This window comes from Pleurodeles waltl, chromosome 4_2 (genome assembly GCF_031143425.1).
Source record: "Pleurodeles waltl isolate 20211129_DDA chromosome 4_2, aPleWal1.hap1.20221129, whole genome shotgun sequence".
In the NCBI taxonomy this organism is placed as follows: Eukaryota; Metazoa; Chordata; class Amphibia; order Caudata; family Salamandridae; genus Pleurodeles; species Pleurodeles waltl.
This window is the reverse complement of record NC_090443.1, coordinates 563,714,733-563,738,922: the sequence shown is the minus strand read 5'-3', so window position 1 is coordinate 563,738,922 and position 24,190 is coordinate 563,714,733. Positions and strand designations below refer to the sequence as shown.

The window sequence follows — 24,190 nt, the reverse complement described above, 5'->3', positions numbered from 1 at the left end:
TTATGCTTCAGCGATTCAAGTGCAATTCACGGATGTTTCTTCTCCCACAGAAAAAGCTGTACGTCCTGCGCCAGGGCCTGGAAATATTCCAGGGGGATCCGGTAATACGTATTTCGTAAGACATACAGCAACTTCGTTAGAGGAATCATCTTAAACATAGCCACCCGATATATCAAAATATGTGGGAGGTCCCCCCCCCCCATCACCCCCTCCACCAAATCACCAAATGCTCCATATCAGCCCGGCAGGTCCCAGTAACCCTCCCGAAGTTTCGGACATGGCAAAGGTCCGCCTTATGTGTCATGAATATGCCAAGATATTTCAATCTCACTCGAATATTGTAATTGACTTAGTAGGGAGTGGAGAACCGTGTTCTCCTGCAGGGCGTACAACAAAGATGTATCCCAGTTAATCTGGTACCCAGAATAGCTCCCATACACTGCAAATAACAAAGAGTTTTGGGAGGGAATTTAGGGGTCTTGCCACATATAAAAGGATGTATCAACAGCGTATAAGGAAATGCGTTCATCCTCCATCTTCTCCTCTCTCAGCCTGAACCCATGTAACTCGAGATGGACACTGATCCTTCACACCAGGGATTCTATTGTGAGTCCGAATAACAAGGGACATCCCTGTCTAGTGCCACTTTCAATAGGAAACTCAGATGAAAGGGTCCCATTTACCCTAACCGCCGCCACTGGATTATAGTAGAGCAGCCTCACCCACTCCTGATATCTAGGGCTCACTCCAAATCTCTCCAAGAAGGGCCCATGCACCACACTGAATGCTTTTTTTTTTTTTTTTTTTTTTTAAGCATCCACGGCCAAAAATATGTGTGGATCCAGTTGTTGCATGACGGCATGTATCCAGTTGTGTGCGCCTCAAATTATATCTTGTGGACTGTCCCGGCATGAAGCCTGATTGGCCCCTATGAACTAGAGGGGTGATAACACCCTGGAGACGCATCACCAGAACTGTGGCCAACACTTTCACCTCTACATTAAGGAGGGAAATTGGTCTATAGGATGCACAAGATGCTTTACAATTCCTTTCTTTCTTTAACCTTCAATATGGATTTGGACCTCAATTCGCAACTTGCTTGGTTTCCCAACAACTTTTAACAAAATTATGAGTAAACAATCTTCCAGGGATCATGTTGCCACTGAAAACCAAAGGATTTGTGCTCTGTTGGAACTGCAGGAAGCAGATGTTGGTCATAGAACTGTATCATCCTTTGCCGCTTGAGCTCCTATCATAACTCAAAGTTGTGGGATAAATGCACCTTCCTGCATCTGAAAGTCATTCCAGAAGTGGAAGGTTAAACTGTCGCTGAACATCAGAAGAGGTTGTGCTTGATAACTACTTGTCGCTCCAAGGTGTGAGTCTGTTTGCGATCCCTTTCAAGAAATCTGTCCTGTGCAGTCATTCCAGCTCAACGTCTTGCTGCAAGTTGGAGTTGAAGCCAAACTGTAAATTCAAGAATGTCAAGTGGGATCGGACCCCATTCCGCCATTCGAAATCAGACTGGATTCTGAAGGGTTATACCCCACAACTGTCTTAAAACTCTGATCTGATTCAGTGGTTGGTCCTGGTGCACCCCAAGTTCCCCAGATAGTCTTCAACCTGCAGCAAATTGCAGCTTTCAGGGAGGCCATGCTGCATCTTTTCAGATATTCCAGGGACTCTGGCATGTATTTGGGTTCCATTTGGACTTCTGCTGTTGTACCCTCCCTTGGTGCCAACTGACCCTGTGGAACCTATGCTCTGGCCTATACGATTTCTGACCCATGCTTCCTGATTGGCCCCAGGATCCAAGTCGGTGTCGGACCCTGAGCCATTATCTGCTTGCTCCTGGCCTATGGCATGCAATGAGATCACAAAGACACAACAGAGAGCCATTGGAACCAGTGTAGTGCTTATTAGGCACTCCTGGATGTTGTAAAGTGTATATTATGGGCATGTGCAGGTGCCTCTTAGGGACATGCTCTTTGACTCTGGATTGTTTAGGGAGAAGGCTAATTTGATTTGAGGACAGTTCAGCCACAGCACAATCCTTGGCAGTCTTTTCCTGTACTGCTGATGGAACTGCAGTGTGGGAGATTATTCCTTGGAGGCTTGCCTAAACATAGTTCCTCTTTCCCAAACTGTACAGTAGTAGCAGGCCCTTTGTTTTTTATAGCAGTTTCCATAGCTGTTCGCTTCTGCAAGGACACCTCTCCTCTATCTCCTTTTCCTCTGCTGCAGGGGCTACCAGCTGCTTTAACTTTCCCTCACAGGCCCATGCTTATCTGGTAGGAGGCAGGATACAACAGTCCCCCCCAGAGAACAATCACTTAATTCCTATAAGCCTTAAAAATCATTCAGAGGGATTTTGCCATGCTTTTCATTTGCTCCCCTGTTTTACCTCCCACATTAGAGCGACTGTCAGCAGACCATTCCACAATCTTGCTGCAAGAAATCTACCTTCTGCTAGCTAGGAGTGCCATGGAGCGAGTGCCAGCCCCAGAGAGATAAGAAGGGTTCTCTTAGTTGTACTTAAACATGTGAATGGAAGTGGAGGCTTTCAGCCTATAGTGGACCTCCATCCACTGTATTCCTTCCTGTGGAAATTCATTCAGGATGCTCAGCTGTCTAAGATTCTTTCTTTTTTGATCCTATGAGAAAAGATGGTGTTCCTGGACCTGCAAGACACGTATTTTCATAAATTTGACCTGCAGTCCTATAATCGTTCTTTATGGTCCCAGAGGGGTGAGGACGCTTCCAATTTGCCATGCTGTCCTCCGACCTTACAGCAGCCCCTCATGTGTTCACAAAAAGATGGCTGTGGTTGCTGCGCTTCTTCAGAGGTTACTGATTTATTGGTTCCCTCTAACTTGTCAACTGGCTGCTCAAGGCAGGCAGTGCCACCTGTGGTTCATGCACAGGATTCCTTCATTGAGGTTGTCCTGGACGCAGTGTAATTCAAGGCCTCTCAAATACCTCAATGAGTCCAGGATATGATTTTTCAGATTCTATTCTAAATCTGTGTGGACGGCTCTGAGGCTTCTTGGGCTCCTAGCCTGCTGTACCCTCTTTGTCCCGAACACCAGCCTGCAGTGAAATCACAAGTTTCAGTGACGCCACCATCAAGACTGCTTCTCCAACTCCAACCCGGTCTCGCAGATGACTCCGGATCTTCTCTGCTGTCAGATGAATGCCTGTCTGTCCTGTGGTAGGCCACTCTCCCAACCAGACCTTCCAGTCATGACCTGCATCTTTACTGGGGTAGGGTAGTCAAGTAGGAGAGGTGGAAATCAAAGGCCTCTGTTCCCATAGGGCACTGAAATAGGAGGCTGGCGCAGATTCTCCGGAGCAACGTGATGGATCATGTGGTATTCCAACAAGCAGGGCAGACTACGGTCCTGTGCCAGGAGGCCATTCGCATGGGAAAGAAGAGGACCAGCAAAACATCTTTTTGGTAGTCAACTAGCTGGCGGGGTCTTTCAATGCCAGAGCAGGCATCAGCTTGCAGCTCACAACCATTGGAGTACTCCCTGGTTAGATTTGTTTGCCACTGGCAAGAACTCATAGTGAAGTAAAGTCACTGTGATCTGCTTCCTGACTGCGATGGGACACGGATCGTCTGCACTAATTTCTACCTCTGTCTATCCTGCCTTGTGTTCTTTGGAAAGTCACGTCAGACTCTGCACTGGTTAGGTTAATTGCACCAGTCTTGGCCAGGCGAGTAGAGCTCCAGCTACTTCTTCAGGAGGGTCTCATGCTTTAGCAAGAAGGGATGGTCCTGCCCTAAAGTCCCCATTACCCACATCATCATGCATTTGAGATTGAGTGGCAAGAGTTAAATGTGTCCAATCTATTGGCCTTACTATTTAGTTATCCCCCCAGCGTGAGGCTCTTCTTCATAGCTCATCTGCACTGACCGAAGTTTGTTTGTTTGTTGCTTGGTATGGTATGGTATGGTGTGGTGTGGTGGTAAGTGTGTAAGGGAAATGTTACCTCCCAAAATGATAGGCTTTAAACCATGTAGGAAACAAACGTCTGTAGCAGACCCTCATCAGGTTTACCTGTGATGCCTGAGGTTGAGTCAGGACTCTAAGGCATGTAGTGGTTGCTTGTCAATGAATCGAAGGCCATGCAAGCTGTTAGGTGAAACTCAACATCACCAAGCACTGAAAGGCTCTCATTGGGACTGCTCCAAGTCGAAATTTCAGTTCCTGTCTCGTTCCAGATTCAGAAGCCGCAAATGTTATTCCAGAGTTCGCTCTTCGTCTCGATCAAAGTCATGCAAGTTGAAGAAACAAAACAGCAAATATAAGCGTCACTCGGCACCTTCCTGCTGCTCTCACTTTCCGGAGACAACATAGGGGCAGTCCCATACTTCTTGATCATGAAGTCTATTGATGTTGGAGATTTTCCCGCAACTTGTTCCAGCACAACTCGAGTTACCAGGGGCTTTCCACACTTCAAAACAGATCAAGGAGTTCCATAAGGTCATGATTGACTCTTTGGATCCTTGCCTACTTCCTCTGGTGCACCTTTTGGCTCCCTTGCGGCCGAGAGACCTTATGTCTGGAGTAATGATGGTCTGTTCTCCCTCTGTGCTGATCGGACTCTCTGACTCCACCCCTGCTGCACTGGTTCAACCTCAAATTAGGTCATGCCCAGCTGCTGTCAAGACTTTGCTTCCTTCGCTCGAGCCCTCAAAAGGGAATTGATATGGATTGAGACAACTATTACGATGCAGGTGATGTGGTTGTCCAGCCATACCAAGAAGAAAATTGCTGGGGCAAGTTACAGTAGGCTAGTAGCTTTGATACCCTCCCTGAGTCGGGGCTCCTCTCACTCCCTTGTCCCGCTACTGAGGAGATTGGCTGGCCTATGCTTTACAATGGTGCAGGAAGCAAAGTCCTTGGCTTCCAGCTCCCCACCTGGGAGGTTAAGACTAATGTTCTCATGGAAGTCCTTCAGCCGGGGCAAACATCCAGTGAACTCCTCCTACCCTTTACCAAGGCCATTATGGAACCTTTGTTGGGGGGGTGAGGTGGGCGGGGGGGCGGCCAAAGCTTGCTCTGGTCCCCCTGTCAAATGTCAGACTGCGGGGTGCTATCCCCAGGTGGAGACATTTAGAAAGAGATCCTTCTGCACAACTTCGGTGTTTTGATCAATAAATGCAGGCTGCATCCTGGGATGCTATTCCTATGCTGTTTGGGGTTCAGTTGCTCCACATCCTCCCAGGTGTTCTTGAAGATATCCGACCTGCCCTAGTCGAGACCATAGAGGATAGATGTTAAGCCTCCAAGGTCACAATTCATTATGGCTTGGACACCACACATTCCTTCGCACAGGACATTGGCATCAGTGTCTCTGTTCGCTGCAATGCTTGGTCGTGGTCCAGTGGTTTTTCGGATGATGTCCAGTTCCTCATGGACATGCTGGGGACAAGGTGAACTCTGCTCGCAAGTAGTTCAAGGAGAGCAGGGCCACGACACACTTCCTGTGCTTGTCTGCCCCAGCCACATCAACCCCACTGGTCCTTCATTGGCTTCGTCAGAGTTGCCCCATTCAAGCAGCCAATCCACCCTCCGAAAGGCAAAGAACTTGTGTAGCAGAGCACTCGATAGAGTTAAATAAGGAGTAATAGCAATTACTTCCTACTCTTGATGTAGCCTTGCAAAATCAATATCAATGTCTTCGCAATCCATTAATCAACGAAACCCAATGACTTAAATACAGGCTCAAGTAATGGTCATGTGACAGTTTACTCCAAAAGATAGTTGCAATAAGTCCATAATTAGTATTCCACAGAAGAATTCATAGTCCTAGAATCTTATAATTTGGTATATTTCTTTCACAAGCCAGTAGCACAATGTATTTTACAATGAAACTTGTCAGCCAACAAGAGTTTCATTCCCTTCTCGAGATTTCCTCAAGGCACATTAAAGTATGGTTGAGTATAAATCACTATTTGTAGTCCAAAGATGAGCTGACGTCCCAAAGTACAAAATATTGTACAGGGCAAACAGATCTGCATAGTTGCCTTGGCAATGCCGTTCACAATCTATAGTCCAAGAGTGTTGAGAATTAATTTTAATATAAGTAAATGTACAAACATGCCTGTCCTCTTACCAGGGTACTCCTTGAAACAAATTGTTCATGTATACGCTGCATTTAGTGGAGAATGTCATCTCTAAGGTGCACCCTCCATGAGACTCACAGCAGGTTTGCAGTCGAGGCCATGGAGCCCACCGTCCCTGCAGTCAAACCCTTCTGCGGTTCCACCTTGCTTGTGAAACATCTTGTAGACACTTGAAAGTCCATGCAGAAATCCTTCAGCTGTTGCACAGTGTAAGGTTCTAACCCAGTCAGCTCAGATTTGATTACTGCAGGTGTGGCTTCTCCAGAGTGAGACACAATTTTACTGAAAAATTCAAAAGGTGAAATCCCCTCTTAGCAGGACCCACAAACAGTACTCGCAACCAGCGACGGGAGCGACACAAAGCCTCAAGGGCTCCTCAAGTGCGGATGGTACAAGGAGCAGTGCTGGAAAGATGCAAAGTGTTAGTGTGAGCCCTTCCCACCCTCCTCCCTAGGATAACCCATTAGTATGCAGATGAATGCAGGTGCAGTTGAATATCCTGTGTTGTGGGTGTTTGAAGGGAATGCACATTTGTAGCTGTCACCTAGCCCATGCCATATGTGTATTGGAGACGAGCTGTAGGCACACAGGGCAGAGAAATGCCCACTTCCTAAAAGCGGGATTTCTGGAAAAGTAATAATAAATCCAACTTTACCAGTAAAGATGGTTTATCATTACCATTCCAGTGATACTAAAAATGATGCAGCTACTCCCCTCTGAGCAGGAATTACAGCCTAAAGGTATTTAAGGCATTCCCAGTGCTAGCCTCACAGTAATGAAAAATGACTTAAGGAGTTTTTCACTACCAGGACATGTAAAACTTAAAAGTACGTTGTGTCTTTTGCTTACATGGTGCCATGTACTATGGGCGAGCTAGGGCCAACCTTAGAGATGACTTGTATGTAAGAAAATGGGAGTTTAAGGCCTTACAAGAGGTTTTAAATGCTAAGTCTAGGTGTCAGTGAAACTGCACACACAGGCTCCGCAGTAGCAGACCTGAGAAGTTTACAGGGCTTCTTAAGTGGTTGTCACAATTGTTGCTGAAGGCACACAAGTAGCATTTCATTTACAAGTCCTGATTATATGGTGGATCACTTTACAAGGGGCTTAAAGATGCATTAAATATGCCAATTGGGGATACACCAATGTAACCGTGTTTGGAGGAGAAGCGCATGCACTTTAGCTCTGGTTAGCATTGGTAAAGTGCTCAGAGTACTAAGGCCAACAGAAAGATGCAGCAGCAAAACACAGGGTAAATGGCAGAAAGTCTGGGGTAAGGCCACTGTAAAGATGCCAGTTCTAACACAGACACATCACTTCTGGGATGCGGTGGCCATCTGGGAGAGGTGGAAATCAGAGGCCTCTGGTAGAGTCCCAGCTCCATGTTCACCTCCTGGAGCTGATGGCCATCTGCTTGCATTAGAAGAACCTGCCTCTGGAAGGATGGAAGGACTGCATGCTCATTCTACCTCAACCAAAGCTACTACCATTGCACTGGCACGCAGAGTTGCTGCCCTGGACATTTGCCAGGTGGTTACGTGGGTGTCCCTCCATACATTCATATTGCTGGACAGTCCGGTTTGTCGAGAGGGGTGTTTTGCCCCCTTAGTCCTGCAGGACTTAATAGTTTGAGTCCATCCACAGACCCATCTCCAGATAGGTACTGCTATTGTATCTTTATTCTAAAGATGATGAATGTGCTTCTAGAAGTTTCTGTCAGAAGCACAAGTGATGTGTCTTTGACAAAGCTTTTTTGGTAGAGACTCTGTTTAGCTGCAGATTCTTCACCAATCCTCCCATCCTTCCTGTTCTGTGATTGGACTGTATCAATTAATAAGTTCCCAATTCTCGAAATCAGCACACTGGTCACATCGTTTTGCTTTTGGGGCTCTGCGTCTGGGAGCACAGATGCACTCAAACTTCTGAAGTCAGTGCGCAGGAGTGGAGCATAAATTGGCTCCACATATCAATTCCAGAATGGCGTCAGTGTGCAACTGCACAGCACCAGCTTTTGGCGCATATTGATACTCCTGAAACGTTTCCATATCCAATCTAGTGCTGGGGAATATTCAAAAGGTGAAAAATCTACAGCTAGATACATTCTCTACCAGAAAAAACTTTACTGTGGTAGGTAAATTGCTCGACTGACAGACCAACACCCATAAGCATAATTCTATCATCAGTTAGTGACCTTGATTTGCTCCATACTTTAAGTGAAATCCTGGCCAGTTTGGGTATTCCATAAGAGTTCACATGCAAACAAGAATGGGCAGCATTTTTTTTTTCTTTTAGTGCTGGTTTCATCTTTTGTCAAACAAGATCATGTATATTGAGATCCAGCCGGAATGACACGTTATTTCACAGAGGCAGAGTAGCGTGATTTAAACATGTTTGGGTTGCACCTGTCACCATTCAGAGAGGGAACGTGGCCCAGCATTTCGAGCTAGACTGCTCATACTGGGGGTGTCCAAGTTTGATTAGCATACAGTTGGCCCCTTTCTGTTATGGCATAGTCTAAAACTGTTGCAATTTAGTGTACATAGATTAATTAACTTTTGCCCAGATTGAAACATTTCAGTCATCACAGTTATGCTGTGAGTTTGAGGCACTGATATACCCAGACTTGGGTCCCGAGGTCGCTGTACTATAGGAGTAAAAGCTGCCCATCACTAAAGAGGCCTACCAAGTGAAATAAGTCTAAGGTAGCGTGTGTTCCCATTCAGACTGGAGATGGCTTAGCACGTGGTAGTATGGCCAGCGGTAATTTGCAAATGGTTTGTTGCCCGTCAATAATGAGACAGACCAGCTAAAATGTGGAAGTAGAATGCACACTGGTTAACGAGTTGTGGTTCAGAACAATTTAAACAGTCCCATCAATCAAGTTGTAAGCTCTTGCCAAGCATCTTTTATTCTAGAGACCATCCAATGAACAGTATGTTCAGGTACTTGTGTGTTTTTTTAATTTTTTTTTAATCAAGGATACATGTTGTGGTCGCATCTCTGCGGGTACTATACAAAACAGCCATTGACTTTTATTTTTATTTTTATTCTACTGAACTAAAAAAGATGTGCATAAATGTACGAAAAGCACTAGTAGTAACTGGTACTGACTGTGCATTTTGGAGTTTTTTTTATTTTTTTAATGAATAGTTTGTCGGGTCAAAGGATCATCCCTTTAGCTCTGATTAGATCCTATCTTGGGCAGTTCGCTTGGTATATTTTATTTCTATTAGGGTTAATCATAGAGGTTGCCAGTCAGATGTCCTATTCGTAGTTGTGCACATGCATGATTAGCATCATCAATTTTTGTTTTTGTTTAACTTAATACAGTGTACATCAAGAGAACAAAATACTTAAGAACAACGGTGGTGCAGAGACCTTAGACCGCATGATATTCATCGTTTTAAAGTTTTGTTTCTTCCATAAAAGTTGATGCGTACTGGGAGTCTACCAGCTTTGTACTCTTAATACATGTCCAAAAAGTGACTTGTGGCTTCGCAGATGGATAAAGCCACAGGGCCTATTACTAACCTAGACCCGTTTGCCGTTCCTTCCCAATGAATTCTCTGGTGAAAGTTTTAGTGTAGGTGAACTTGTATTGAAATATTATTAGGTTTGGTCTTTATGTACCTAAGGAGTAGAATATTGTACTGCACTTTTTACGATGGAGGCTGCACTGTTGTCCCTTCCCTAGATTAGCACTTTTTGGTTTCCATTGTGAACGGAGGCGAGCATGTTTGATGCTCGTTGCCTCATCCTGGTCAAACGTTTTTTTCAGCATGTAAATTGTTGGCACAGGTGCCCAACAGGCATAGTATTTTAAAAAAAATCAGAATTAAAGTCCGTATCTTACCACTGGCGTCTCCTGTACGTGAAAGTTATATTGCTGCATACGGTGACAATACAGTTATGTCCTAAAATAAGTGCTTCTTTGGTTGGCTGTTCTACTCTGATACACACACAACCCTATGATGCAAAGTGGGATATGAGCATGGCAGTAACCATTTGCGCTATATCCTTTTTTAATTCTTGGTTGTCTGTTATGTACCTTAAGAACCTTTTCAGGCATCGTTTCTTTGGGCGTTAGTGGAAATTAGCTGGATTAACTGTGGCTCCAAAAATACATTTTATGCTTTACGAAGAACTATCACTCATTGAGTCATAGATGGATGCCAGGCGTTCTTTCATTATTAACTAAGTCTTCCATGGTATCTTTCCTACGTCTCGTGCTTCAACGGAAGAGGCACTTCACAATATGAGCATTAGTTTGACTGTAAGTGCTTTGCTTTGTCATAAATGATGCAGGACGTCATTAAGTGATTGCGTCAGCTAAGAAGTGAATGCCTAGCCTGCAGACAAGCCACCAGGATATCTGTCAATTGCTGGATACTCTGTTGTATTCCTAAAGAAAACTACTCCATCCCAGGGCCTTCTCTTCGGAATGTCAGACAGATAATAGTCAAAGCAGGTGCTGTCGCCTCTTAGAGGCGCATATGTGGCAATGGATGTCTCCTCCTCGAGACTCAGCTACTCCCTCTTACTTAAGGCAAGCACTGGACCCTGAGTACATGGGACTAGGCTGTTTTTAGCCGTGTAGATTTTCTAATTTGTGCCAACGTTTTTAGGACAGCTGCTGCCATCCATTCGTTTTCTACTGATCTTACATATGTCGTTATTTTAGTAGTGACAGAGGTAGGAGTACAAGCAGGTACCAGAGTTATTCGTAGTTTAGATCCTTCTATTTGCAACAGCCCATACTTTCAGTATTCTGCTCCAGACTAATTAAATTGCCATCCCATTGGGTTGTAGTTTTTAAGAAATTACATAGTGGGGCACACAAGAACGGAATGAGAAAGTGGACATTGAGTAGGCCACTCGGTGCGCATCTTGGCTTCACTTTCATGAACTTTCTATGCTTTGTGCTACAGCTGACACTTCTGTTTTCAATAATGCTTAAGATTATTGAAATGAGTCTAGAGAGCAATATTTTCTAGTTATTAAAAGTGAATGTTGTTTACTTACTTTTCTGGTTTACTTGTGTGAACTTATTATTTTCCATTTGCAGATATTTGATTTAATGGATGCTAAAGCTCGGGCAGATTGCATCAAAGAAATTGATCTTTTAAAGGTGAGTTATTGTTTGACATGATTTAGTGTAACATGTATTAGTTCAGGTTATGACTGGGATAATATGTTTAATCCTCGAATTTCTCAATTTTTATTTTGAAACAAATATAAGTTTTTGGCATACGAGTTTAAGTAAGCAGGTTGTGTCATTACTTTGTGTGTTGTTAATTTCTTAACACCACCACCGAAGATCTTTATTCCTGCTGTAGATTTATCAGCTTGTTCTGTTTGCATGTTAACTTGCACCTAGTCAGCGTTGTGACCTCCTGACAATCGCTGCCCAACTTTTCTTCATAGGAGGTGTGAGCAACACCTTTTATTCCGCCTGTTGCAGTCAACAGTTTGGTGACACTGGTCTTCATTCTTGGGTCCCCTCAAGAACTCCTTCTACCACTCTCTCAGCTGAGCTGGATTGCCCTGTCTTTCTTCTGCCTCTCAAAACTTAACTTGCCATTGCTATCCTACTTATAATCAAGACCAGGTGAAGCTCCTCATCTGCTTTGTTAGTTTTTTCAACAGTGTTATCGGAGGAATATATATCTTGATTGTCCACAACTAGTCAATCCTGTTAATTTCCATTCCTGTTTAGGCATCTTTGCTTCAAATACTTTCAGCAAAAGACATTATTAAGACAGTCTTCATAAAGTGCCCGAGTGCTCTTTTTTGGGGCTAATAGTGTTGCTTGGCCAGCTAATGTATACATTCTGCATGGATTGGTTTATTATTCACCTAAAATCTTAACGTGAACTCTGCATTAATTTTGTTGAAGTGCATATAACATACGGTTCATACACATCTATCTGCAAAAACATATACAACTTTAAATTAATAGCCATTTGTGAAACTGATGTCTGTGTCAAATTTCTACCTGGCTTTCAGTTTCAGACTCACCACAGTAGAGTACTGCGCATTGAACACTGGGACATGGTATTACCCTACGGTAAAATACTGGATGGTTTTCAGAGTTTTTAAGTAAAATAAGCTTGACCTTGCCTCCTTAACAACCTAGAATTCAAAAGCAGGGCGGAATCTAAATAGATGCGTAGGCTGCGTACAACATCTGCTGTCCTAGATGGAGTACCAATTACTTGAGACTAGTGGTTAGGAGGAAGTGGAGCTCGGTCTTGGATGAATTGAACTTGATGAAATTGAATGACATCCACCAGTGTGTAAATATTAAGCAGTCAACTAGCTGGGAAAAATAGCAGTGGCTTTTTGAGAAGAGCATATTGCCCAAAGGTCAGTTGGGTGTTCATCATATTTCTGTGTGGTTCTTTATTATGCTGAAGGTGTTTTGCTAATGATCTTGGGTAGATACTGATTTTTAAAGGTGACAAGATGGATTCCTTTGTGCCACCACATCTGAGCACCTTGAGCTTAAAGCAGAACAACTGAAGGGGAATAGTTTGACTGTCTTCCCGGTAGAACAGAAACCATTGCGGAGCAGTGCCTGTTACGCATACGTCAGATAGTCTGGTTGTAAGAATGGCACAGTCAGTGGAGTCAAAAGCTGCCAGTCATACCCCGGACCCAATCCTCATCTACCAACCTTTGTTAATAATCAAGAGCTAACAGCACCACCAGCTCTGAGATTCTTTTCAGAAGAACACCTACTTGATAGGGTCCAATATATCATTTGCTTCAATTTGTTCGTCAAAGGCAAATTTATGATAGTGCCTTCTAACCGCAGATTCCTCACCTTAGAATATTCCTCAGGCATCATACTGTATCAGGAAAGTCTTGAGCAGTACCTCTGTTCCCCTGTAGGTGGTGTTGATAGACCTTGCCTTGGTGTCATCCGCATCTGAAGTGACTTAGTGGCGCCCATATTAGCACCACCCTGGAACATAAGTTCCTTTCTTTCCATGCCAAGAGCGTGGATCTAGAGAGCTACCTTGGTCACTTTTGACAACTTTTTGTGACGTTTTCGCCACCCTTTTTGAGCATTTGCTCCCAGTGTGTCCCCCTCCAAATCCTCCAATGTCTCAACCTAGTGGGGACGGTCACAGACAAATGCCAATGTCAGATCCTCACTTTGTAGGTCTCTGGTGCCTGAGGTTTGGCCACTACCTCAAGGCCTGCTCCAAGTGCAAGTCCATGCACCCCAAGGTGATCTGCAAGAGGTCGATTAAGTTCCTGGCAGCGTGGCACACCCGTCACAAAGAAGATCTCTGGGCTGTTCCTGTGGACGCTCATCTTACTGCTCTAAGTTGCCTTTTTCGAAGTTCGATAATTCAAAGAAGCACAAAAAGAAGTCTGTGTTCTTATGCTTCAACCCTCCCAACCTTGTGCTTTGAGACCTTGCTTTTGCACTCCACCTCCAGAGCAAACGTCTGGCCCCATTCCACAGTTTCCATAGTTTATTGAAGCCAGAGTGACTCCTGCTCAGTTGAAAAAGTTCTACAACATCATGCATGCTATCTTTGGGCCACCAACTCCCTCTGGCACGCCTTTGAGCCCCACATAGCTGAGGTGCCCCAACTGGATTACCCCTGGCAGGTCCGCCGTGATGCCAGACAGTCCGTCCAGATCTGCCCTCAGATGCAGACTGATGCAGCGATGGGTGCGGTCTTCCAGCTTGGCTCCTTTCCATTTGGAGCTATCCCCAAACACTATCTGCTGCTCGACAACAAGCCCATCATCGATACCGTCACCGTCCAGGCCCTACCAGTCCCTGAACCCCTAGAGAGATCTTTCCTCCATGTAGGGGGAAATGAGGAAAAAGGGTTTGGCCAAAGGCAAGCCCATCTGCGCCAGATCGGGCCTTAGGCCGACCCTCCCCCCTCCCCCTCCACACTCTCAGGATCCCCTACCTCTGCCCCCTGTTACACTTCAGAGCAGCTGCTCTCCTGGAGATTGCCTGGAAACTAAAACTTTAATGTAACCTTCTAGGCAGTTCTTAAAGCCTGGCACTGCCCTGCCTGTCAGTGGCCACCCCTTCCTGAAGGGGTAAGGACTATTTCTGGGGTTAGCTCTTACACCTCCTTCTTAGATACTAAGTGCCGGTTCTTGTCTGCCCACAAACTAGATATTAATCTTTTACTTGCTGATGTAGCTCCCACAGCCTTGTTTCTCACTGAAACATGGCTGCATGAAGGGTCTGCGCCCGATATTAACATTTGCCTTACCTTCCGGATACGCAATAGCCAGAGTGGATAGAACGACCTCCAAAGGTGGAGGAATTGCAATTATTTACAGGGACTTCCTCAAATTAACGTACCAGCCCCTTCACTTAGCGGAAGGGAAAGGCATGTTTTTCTCCCTTGCTCTAAATCCCCACTATACCCTCTCAGGGATCTTAGTATATCGCCCCCCTGGCACATCAGAGACATTTCTGGACTCTCTTTCAGACTACATTGCAGATATCATATGCTCCAGACCTAATCTCACTATCCTAGGTGATTTTAATATTCACGCCGATAACCTTGAACTTTTAGAATGTAGACGGATGTTGGGGCATATGGAGTCACTTGGACTAGTTCAATTGGTTAAAGGCCCCACTCATGAAAAGGGACACACTATTGATTTAGTTTTCAGTAACACATCTGCTCTAGCCTACAAAACTCCCATTCCTCTTGCCTGGTCAGATAATTTTTTAATCCCATTAGCGCTCGCGTTAGAATCTGTGGGAACCAGGTCCAGGCCCACCGCGCAGGTAGGGAGGCAATGGAGTAAGCTATACAGAGAGAAATTTTTAGCTACCCTGGAAAGTCGTAAATCCCAGTTCTTGGACAGGATGGATCATGAAGCTTTGGCTTTCAATGATTGGATAATGGACAGCTTGGACACGGTTCTTCCCAATAAGAAAAAAGGGGGCCTCGAAGGAAAACCAATGCCCTATAGTTCACCCCCCAATTGTATCTCCTAAAAAAAGAATGTCAAGTTAGAAAGGAGTTGGAGGAAAACATATGATTTCGAGGATAGGGACATGTACAGAAAAGCTGTTAGAAGGAGCTTTGAGCTAGTTTAATCTCGTTATGGTATCTTCTATCAGCAGAGAATCGATGAAGCTGCCGGTTCCCCAAAAGAAGTCTTCCAGATCTTAAAGGAGATTCTCCAAGTACCAGTGGAGGAGGCTCCTACGGTAGCCTCCACAGAACATAGCAATGTCCTGGCCTATTTCTTTCAACAAAACATTTTCGATATCTATTAAAATTTTGGTAGCACTAATCCCATAGATGAAGAGGGGGAGAATCCTATGGAAATTAGTTTATCATCCATTTCCCGATTCACCCCCCTCTCTCAGGCACAGGTCATAGGTTTCCTTACCTCTCTGAAGTCGGGATCCCCGCTAGACCCCGGCCCTCCCGCCATCCTTGCTCAAGGATCCGAGGTCATAGGCCCAGTCCTCACAGAATTGCTCAACACTTCCATTACTAAAGGATCGGTGGACAGTCTATGGAAGCATGCGATAGTCAAACCATTGCTGAAAAAACCCAGCTTGGATCCAGCAGTGTTGAAGAATTACAGGCCCATCTCCCTTTTACCTAAGATTTTAGATAAACACATCAACTCACAGCTCTCCACTTTTCTCGAAGCCAATAGCCTTCTTCATCCCACTCAGGTGGATTTTAGACCAGGGCATAGTATGGAAACAGCACTTCTAGCTGTCATGGAAGAAGCTAGGAAGTGTGTAGATCAGGGTCACACCACCGTAGTTATTATGCTGGACCTGAGTGCAGCATTCGATACGGTTGACCATCAAGTGTTAATCCGAAGGATGAGGAACATCGGTACCAGGGATCAAGCACTGTCGTGGCTGACGTCCTTCTTAGAAGGTAGATCGGTCCAATTTTTGAACCGTTCCCATCTGTCCGACAAACTACATTGTAAGTGCGGTGTTCCACAGGGCTCTTCCTTGAGCCCTACTTTATTTAATATATACATGGCCTCGCTAGCTACACTGGTAGAGTCTTTTGGGTTAACGCTAGTGTCCTATGCTGACGACACTCAATTGGTTGTCTCTTTCTCTTCCAACGTTGATTTGGAAGTGGCCATATTATCCACCTGCCTACAAGCTGTCTCCGATTGGATGGCTGATAGTAAATTGCAATTAAACGAAGTAAAGACAGAACTAATGATTCTGGGCCCAGAACCTAGATTAGGCACTCAGCTAAGGTTTCCCACAGCGTTGCAGGATCTTCCACCCCCTAAGAAATCGATCAAGAGTTTGGGGATCTGCCTTGACCCTCTTTTGACATTGGATATCCACGCTAAGCATATATCCTCTACTTGCTTTAGCCTCCTCAGACTTCTGAGGAAGGTCTTCTCCATCTTACCAGCCTTGGCTAAGAGACTTATTGTGCAAGCCGCCAGCCTTTCAAGACTTGATTATGGTAACTGACTTTTCCTTGGCTCCCCATTTTACGTTAAAAAGAAATTGCATAGGGTCCAAAATGCCACGGCCCGGCTGCTTTTGGACATTCCAAGATGGTCATCTGTAAAGAGGGGTCTAGTTTCTTTACATTGGTTACCCGTCGAACAGAGGATAAAATGTAAGGTCCTATGCTATCTAAACAGGTCCCTTTATGATAATGGTGCCCCTCTTCCGAAGAATATTGCTACTTTCTATAAACCGAATAGAGCTTTGAGATCTGACACTCTTGCTTTGGCTACCCTACCCAAAATAAAGAAAACCAAATGAGGTGGAGCCACCTTGGCCTTTTTGGGAGCCAAGTTGTGGAATTCCCCTCCTCCCAGCCTACGGCTGATGAACTAATAGTTCAATTTTCGGAAAGGCACTAAAAACGTTGTTATTTTAGACCTGGCTCTGGCAGTTTTTATCTTCGGTCTTGGTCCTTTAGCGCTGGGAAACCACAGGGTAGCCATGCGCTCTATAAATAGTATAACATAACAACATAACATAACAACATAACACTAGATAAGGACCCTGAGCCAGTAGAAAATTGGTATTGGGACCTGGGTGACACCAGTGGCTTGGAAACTTCTACAGACTCTGGCCTTCTTTTCTATCTGGGCCCTATTTTGGAGAAGGGTTCATCCTTCACTACAGTAATGTGCAGGGCAGTGGAGGTCCGTAACCTACAGCTACCACCAATTGAGGTCATGACCAATGTCGGGACAGGCGCTTCATCTGGGAGAAGGCTCAGCAGAACTCTACCTCTCCTTCAGTGAAAGCCTTGCATACGTTTTCTTGGGGCCTTGGGGTAATCCCTGCACAGTGGCTCTTGTGCACCCCATTATTGCCTGATGCCACTGTCCTAACCCCAGTAGACCCACCCTTCCTCTCCCAGCACCCCTCCCCCTAAGAGCCTGGTTGTGTTGGCTTCAACTGTCAAGGTCATTCCAAACGTGTTCCCTTCCACTCCACCAAACAGGAAATCCAAGAGACTAGGCACCTTTGGGGAACACATTTTGTTTTCTGCCAGCCTAGCCTTGTGGTATATGAGCACCACATTCCTCTTGGACGATACGCCCAGGTGCTATGGGACTCTGTTGTGCAGCTGCTTTCCAAGGAGGGCCAAGCCATCATCAACCAAGCCTGAGTGGACAGTCTGAATGCAGCAAAGTTTGCCATGAGGTGTGGGGTGAATACCATGAACTTTCCGGGTAGAGCTGTGGCCTCTACAATGGCACTGTCACCACTTCTGGCTATGGCCCACTGGGTTCTAAGGGATGTCCAATCATCCTTGATTGACATGCCCTTTGGCTGTTGCGTATTTGGTGGCAAAGTTGACACAGTGCCAAAGTGCTTCTGGGAGAGCTGGGTCACCACAAGCTCTCTCGGGCTGTCGCTTACTGTCTCATCCCAGCTATGCTGCTTTTGTCCCTACTGCGGCCGTGGTCTGGGACATGTATGGGCATCCGCAAAACCAACCATACCTGCCAGTCCAGCAGCATACCAGTCCTTTCGTGGATGAGGTTGGGGATCCCAAAGAAGATGTGGGAGCCAGACCCATGATGTTGTCCAGTATTCCACTTCTCCAGTTGCAACCGCATGTAAGACACTTTAGTGCAACCTCTTTCCAACACAATCAATCCATTGCCTGCAGGATCAGACTCCACCTTCCCCAATGGTCTGCAGTTACCTTTGACAAGCAGGTGCTTCAAATTGTGCGCCCGCTGTATGCCTTTCCATTAATGGAAATCCCTCACATTTGCCACCATCCATAATATGGCTGACAGAGGACCATCTCTCCTTGCTTCGTCAAGAAGTGCACGCTCTTCTGGACAAAGGAATAATCAATAGGGTGGCTGCCCCAGGAGTAGGACATAGCTATTTATGCTACTTTCTGGTGCTGAGAAAGTATGCAGAACTTCGTTTTATACTAGATCTGCACCCTCTCAATGTGTTCTTAAATAAACAGAAATTCAGGATGCTCACTTTGGCTCAGGTCTTGCCTGCCCTGAAAACAGAATGGTAGCATTGGAATTGCAGGATGCTTATTTTTACATCCCTGCCCTGCAACCCCACAGGTGTTGCATGCAGTACACAGTGGCCAACAAGCCTTTTCAGTTCGCTGCGCTCCCCTTCGGCCTCACTGGTGTCCCTCAGGTGCTCATGAATGTGATGGTGGTGGTTGTTCCTCATCTTGGTAGGTCGGGGGATCCAGTCTTCCCCTAATCATCACCCACCTCCAAACAAGTGCAAACCTTTTGCAATCACTGGGGTTCACCATCAGCATGCCGAAGTCACACCTGACTACTTCTTAGATGCTTCCCTTCATCGGAGCTGTTCTGGATACAGTGCACTTCTGTGGCTATCCCCCATAATGGAGAGTTCAGGATATTTGAACTATGATCCTATGTTTCAGCCTCAATACTGGTTTCAAGTGAAACTGACTAGGGCTACTGGATCTGATGGCATTCTGCTGCTGAACCATGCCAGATGCCATTTGCAGGGTCTTCAGTGGGACCTGAAGTCCCAGTAGGTGCAGCATCAGGGGAATCTCTCTGACCTGATCCAGAATTTGAATGAGACTGCAAACGATTTGTAGTAGTAGCTAGCAGACTTCGATTGGGTCCATGGCAGACCCCTTTCTCTTCCCCACCCAGAGCTGATAGTGGTGACTAATATATCACTTCTGGGAGAGGTGGTGATAAGAGGATTCTGATCTCCAGCAAAAAACTGCTCCACATCGACCTTCTGGATTTGTGAGCGATCCAATTGAAATCGAATGCCTTCCTCCCATTCGTCAAGGGAAGGCTGATTCATATGTTCTGGTAAAACACCACCGCCATTTGGTATTACAATAAACCAACCCAGGTTAGGCTGGGATCATGGACCCTGCACCCGGAGACTCTGCACCTCTGGAATTGTCTGTATCACCAGGACATCTTCCTGGTTGTGCAGAACCTGGCAGGCTCATTGAACGCCAGGGTGGACAAACTACGATGTAACAGGCTTGTGGATCATGGATTGTAACTACATTCAGAGGTGGCACAGGTTCACTTCCAAGAATAGGGAGAACCTGGGCTCGATCTGTTTCCCACTGCCAAGAACGCCCAATGTCACTATTTCCATTACCACAACCTGGAGGGTCAGTGAGCTTCAAGCTATGTGAGTTCACCCTTCTTACACCAGCTTTTTCCCTGACTAACTGGTTATTTGAACACATGCCTCTTTCCTGAAGAAGGTGTCAACAGATTTAATGTGGTCAGAGTATCTCTGCCTACATATTTTGCTCCACCTTAACCTTCCAAGGAAGAAGAAGAGACTACTTCTGGACCATGGGAGCTGTCTCATTCTGCATTGATAACGCCAAAGACCATTGAATGGATCATCAGCTCTTCTCTGATTCACTTGTCGGAAAAAGGACAAGTCTGTGCAGAAGCGTCCAATCTCTCAATGGACTATACTCTGCGTTAAGATCTACTACACATTAGCTAAGAAGCAGCCTCCTGAAGGCTTACTGGCCCATTCCACGGGGGCCAAAGTCGCTGCTATAGTGTTGGCATGCTGGATCCATGCCCTGGACATATGTCAACCTGCTACGTGGGCATCACTCCCTAGATTCACAAAGACCGGTCCGTAGAGACAGGCATTTTGCCTGTTTCGTCCTCCAGGATTTTCAGATTTAACCCAGTTTGCAGGCACTCCGAGATAAGACTAACGTGATGGAATATGGCTATTCGACATTTGAGGTTGTCAGTTTAGCAGGAGGAGTGTTTGTGTGGACTCACTTTGTGTCACTTCTTATTCTTCAGGACTTAGCTTTCAAAGAAGATTGACAATTCATGCTGCGTTTACTTGATGTAGCGAATAATGGTGGTCTGAATTGCTAGAGGAGTCTGTAACTCATTGATTATTTAGTGGACTGCATCTGTGTGCTAGTACTCTTATGTGTAGTAGAGCTGTACAGTTGCAAAGTACTATTGGTTATAAAGTCGACCAAAATTTTACTTCAATGTGTCCCCTTAAAGTCAGACTCCCAAATATATATCAAAGTCTTAACAGTTGTCATTACCCATAAAAATGGCTGGGGAACTCGCAGATACCCCAAGGTACTGGCACAACATTGTGGCTCTTACCAGACTGGGTAACAGGGCTACTTCTGGAATGTATTACAGTTATTTTCTTTAGGGATGTCATATGCAGTATGATGACGGTGAGATTTTATTACTTAAGACTTCCTCAACTGTAAGGTGCGGTTAACCAGGTTACCTTCAGGGGAGTTTTGGAAACCGCTTTTCATTTTTTGACATGAAAAAATGACCTTCAGCAGGACGTGAACTTCCTAGTCAAAATGTATTGGTTAAAGCAGTGTGACGTCTAGTAATAAAAAGAGTAAGAGGGAAAGACTGAAGTTTCCGTTTTGGACAGTTCCATTCTTTGTGCCAATTATGTCCACGTGCAGGTGTAGCTAATAAGTCTCTCCCAGGTAAGGAATGGTATAGTTTTCTTCAAAGTTCTGTGAATCCTTGTACTTCACCAATGATAAGAGCATCCTTTACACACGTAGAACTGTTTTCCAGCTTTACCCTTTCTTTTTTGAGCTTTAGAGGACTCTGTAGAACCAATGGACGGCTTGCCTTTTTATATGCAATAAAACTTTTGACATACCCTCAAGTGATTTATTTTTTTGTAGTGACTTCTCTACCGCCCTGAGCATGACTTTACCCCTTACATTTGGGAGTTTGTCTGCCTTTTATAATTACCTCGAGTTGACATTGCTCCAGTTTCCCCATAGCACCTCGCTTGACTCACTGATTTGGCAAGGTACTGTACCCCCCTCCCCCAAAGCACATTAATTAGATGACACTCTCTCTCTCTCTCTCTCTCTCTCTCTCTCTCTCCCTCTCTCTCTCCCTCAATGGATGATAGTGTGGGCATACATTATAAGAACACCATTACTTCCGTACTGTCTGTGCTGGGGTAAATCTTTAGATAATCCTTGATTAACAAACCTAATATAATCTCATGCAAAGCCTGCTATTCATGTTCTACCTCAGTTGCTTGAATCTCTTGTTGTTCTGCTCTCTCTTCCTTTCTGAATTTAATAAGAGCATTGTTAGCGACAAGCGGACATCCTTGTCATATGATGAATTTGCTATATGTTGTTTTTGCGACTCTATTTCGTTGTTGGTACCCTCAATTGTTATGCTTATACTGTCATTCTCTGGGTCTAAAGCACTGTGTTGTACAGTTATATGTCAAAACCAAATAAAGAGATGTTTCCCAACCACCTCACCCTTCCCCTGTGGTCTGTAGCTTAGTCTTGATATTTTAGAACAGGTACTAACCATTGCAGATCTGATTTTAGTTTTCATCTGAGACAGCACATGCACTGTCCCAAGCTTAAAGGGGACTTAGATGCAGCCGATTGCTAGCAATCGGTTGGCTTTGTCGTCATTTGTATTTCTGTGCTTTTGTGTGGGTAGCCAGTCCTAGTTATATTTCCCCTTTGTGTGTTTGCACCTCTAGTGGTGCCTGGCCAAAGTGCTGCTTTTTTCCCCCCACTGATTTGCTCTTCCACTTCTCACGCTTTAAGGGGTGCCCTATTGTTTTTCTTTTAGAGGTAAAACTCCATAATCCTGAATCTCTTTGCAGGCCATCTATTTCCATCCCACTCCCTCTTCTACTTCAAACATGTTTCACAGTGGCAGAGAAAGCTTATTTTCAGTCTAGGCATGTTCATTTTATTTTTCTGACTTTGTTATTTTATTAGTATTGCGGACATTTTATTTCTTCTGCTTACCCTCTCTCTGTCCTTTTTGGCTTTTACCCACTAACACTCTCCCACCTGTTGTGCGTGGGGCTATGCCTCTCATATCTGCATTACTTTTGCCTTCCTCAGTCCCGCCCTCCATACCTCTGCCTATTGACCCCTAACCTTGTATCTCCATCTTTGTCACTGCTTCAAACACACTACAGAATAGGAAAGACAGAGAGGGAGAGAGAGAGAAAACAAAACAAAAAAAAAACTCTGACTGTGTGGTTTACTTTTCCCTGATCTTTATTGTTTTAGTTGTATTACCGACATGATACTTCTTTGTATTGCCAGTATATTTTGAGGCGGAGCGGCCTTTTGATTTGATTTGGTCAGTGCTTGTTACGTTGTGGAGCTCTCCCACCACCCCTTTATTCAACTTTTCCCAAATTGGCTCCATCCTTTGTCTTCATATGTATCGTGCTGATGTAGCCAGAAAGAAAAGGAAACACTTGCACAGTCTTCCTTTGAGAGCTATAGCCTGTGTGGCAGAGGGTGGTGAGTCAAGGTTTGTGGCACATGTTCCATCACTAATGAAGAGAAGAATATTAGAAAAGGATGTGAAAGAATCTGTGTTGAATGAACAGATGTACCAGAAATACTGGCATACCTTCTAATTTTTACCTTTGCCAGTAATTGTCTATTAATTCTAGCATTCCTTGGTGAAAGGAAACTTCGATATTGTATACGATGTATTCCAATTTCTTGTACTTCAAGGCATGTAGATGAAGCTGGTGTATTTTATTTTCTTCTAGCAACTGAACCATCCAAACGTAATTAAATATTATGCTTCCTTCATTGAAGACAATGAACTCAACATAGTCTTGGAGCTTGCAGATGCTGGTGATCTCTCCAGAATGATAAAGGTGAGGCACAGTGGATTAACTTTGATCATCTTAAGACAGTACTATGAAATGTTGCACATTTTATGAATGTTAACTACTAGCTGACACAAGCTGTGCCAGCGCAGAGGGGGGAGAAGTCAACACAATAACAGCTGCTTTGCGCTAATCCACCGCTGTGACCACAGTGTACTATGTTGACCAAAGTGGTTAAAAAGTGCACCACAGTGTTCACCTGTAGCAACAATTAGCTGTTCCGGGACTACACTGCCAAAAAGGAGAGATTCTGATTATCAATACATGTGCATGCAAAACCCAGTGTGATCCAGTGCTATATTAAATTTACGTAGTCATCACTGTGCCAAGCCAAACTCAGCTTGAGTAATAACTCCACACTTGTCGATTGAGCACCTTTATTAAATCAGGCAAGGTGCCATTTTGGAAACTGGCAACTACTTTCACCTGCAAGCTAATTCAGTACTTCCCAGTAGATGAACCTCTAAATGAATATTCAACAAGCCCATTGACTAGATCCTCAAGGACGGTCTCTGCCAATAACTCGAAACCAAGGAGCATTAATGCATTTCGTGGTATTTACACGAGCCATCATGATCTGAGAAGTAGCCAAGAAAAAGATCAACAAGGGTTGACAGCAGGGTTGACAGCAGCTATTCTTTACAACAAAGCAAAGCTGTGATTGCAAGAAGAAATTTATTTCTGTTGAAGAAACCCAGCTTAAGATTCAACAACATTAGATTTGTTTTTAAATACCTGTATAAGACGAAAAGTTGGCTATCGAGACAGAGTCAATATCTTTGAATCAAAGTCTCAAAGAATTATTGCTTTGCTCTCTTTGCAAGAGCTGGAGACCTGTCAGTAAAACAACTGAAAAAGCAACCACCAAAAGACAGTTC

General features: G+C 44.7%; 1 protein-coding gene across 6 annotated transcripts in view; it reads left to right on the top strand.

Annotated features, from left to right (window-relative positions):
• Positions 1-24,190, top strand: part of NEK7 (NIMA related kinase 7) — a 337,523-nt gene that overhangs the window by 96,143 nt on the left and 217,190 nt on the right. For all 6 annotated transcript variants that reach the window (XM_069232115.1, XM_069232117.1, XM_069232114.1 and 3 more), the window contains 2 exons: positions 11,202-11,264; positions 23,190-23,300. In XM_069232115.1, coding sequence (XP_069088216.1) covers positions 11,202-11,264; positions 23,190-23,300 — 174 coding nt within the window. The remainder of the gene's footprint in view (positions 1-11,201; positions 11,265-23,189; positions 23,301-24,190) is intronic.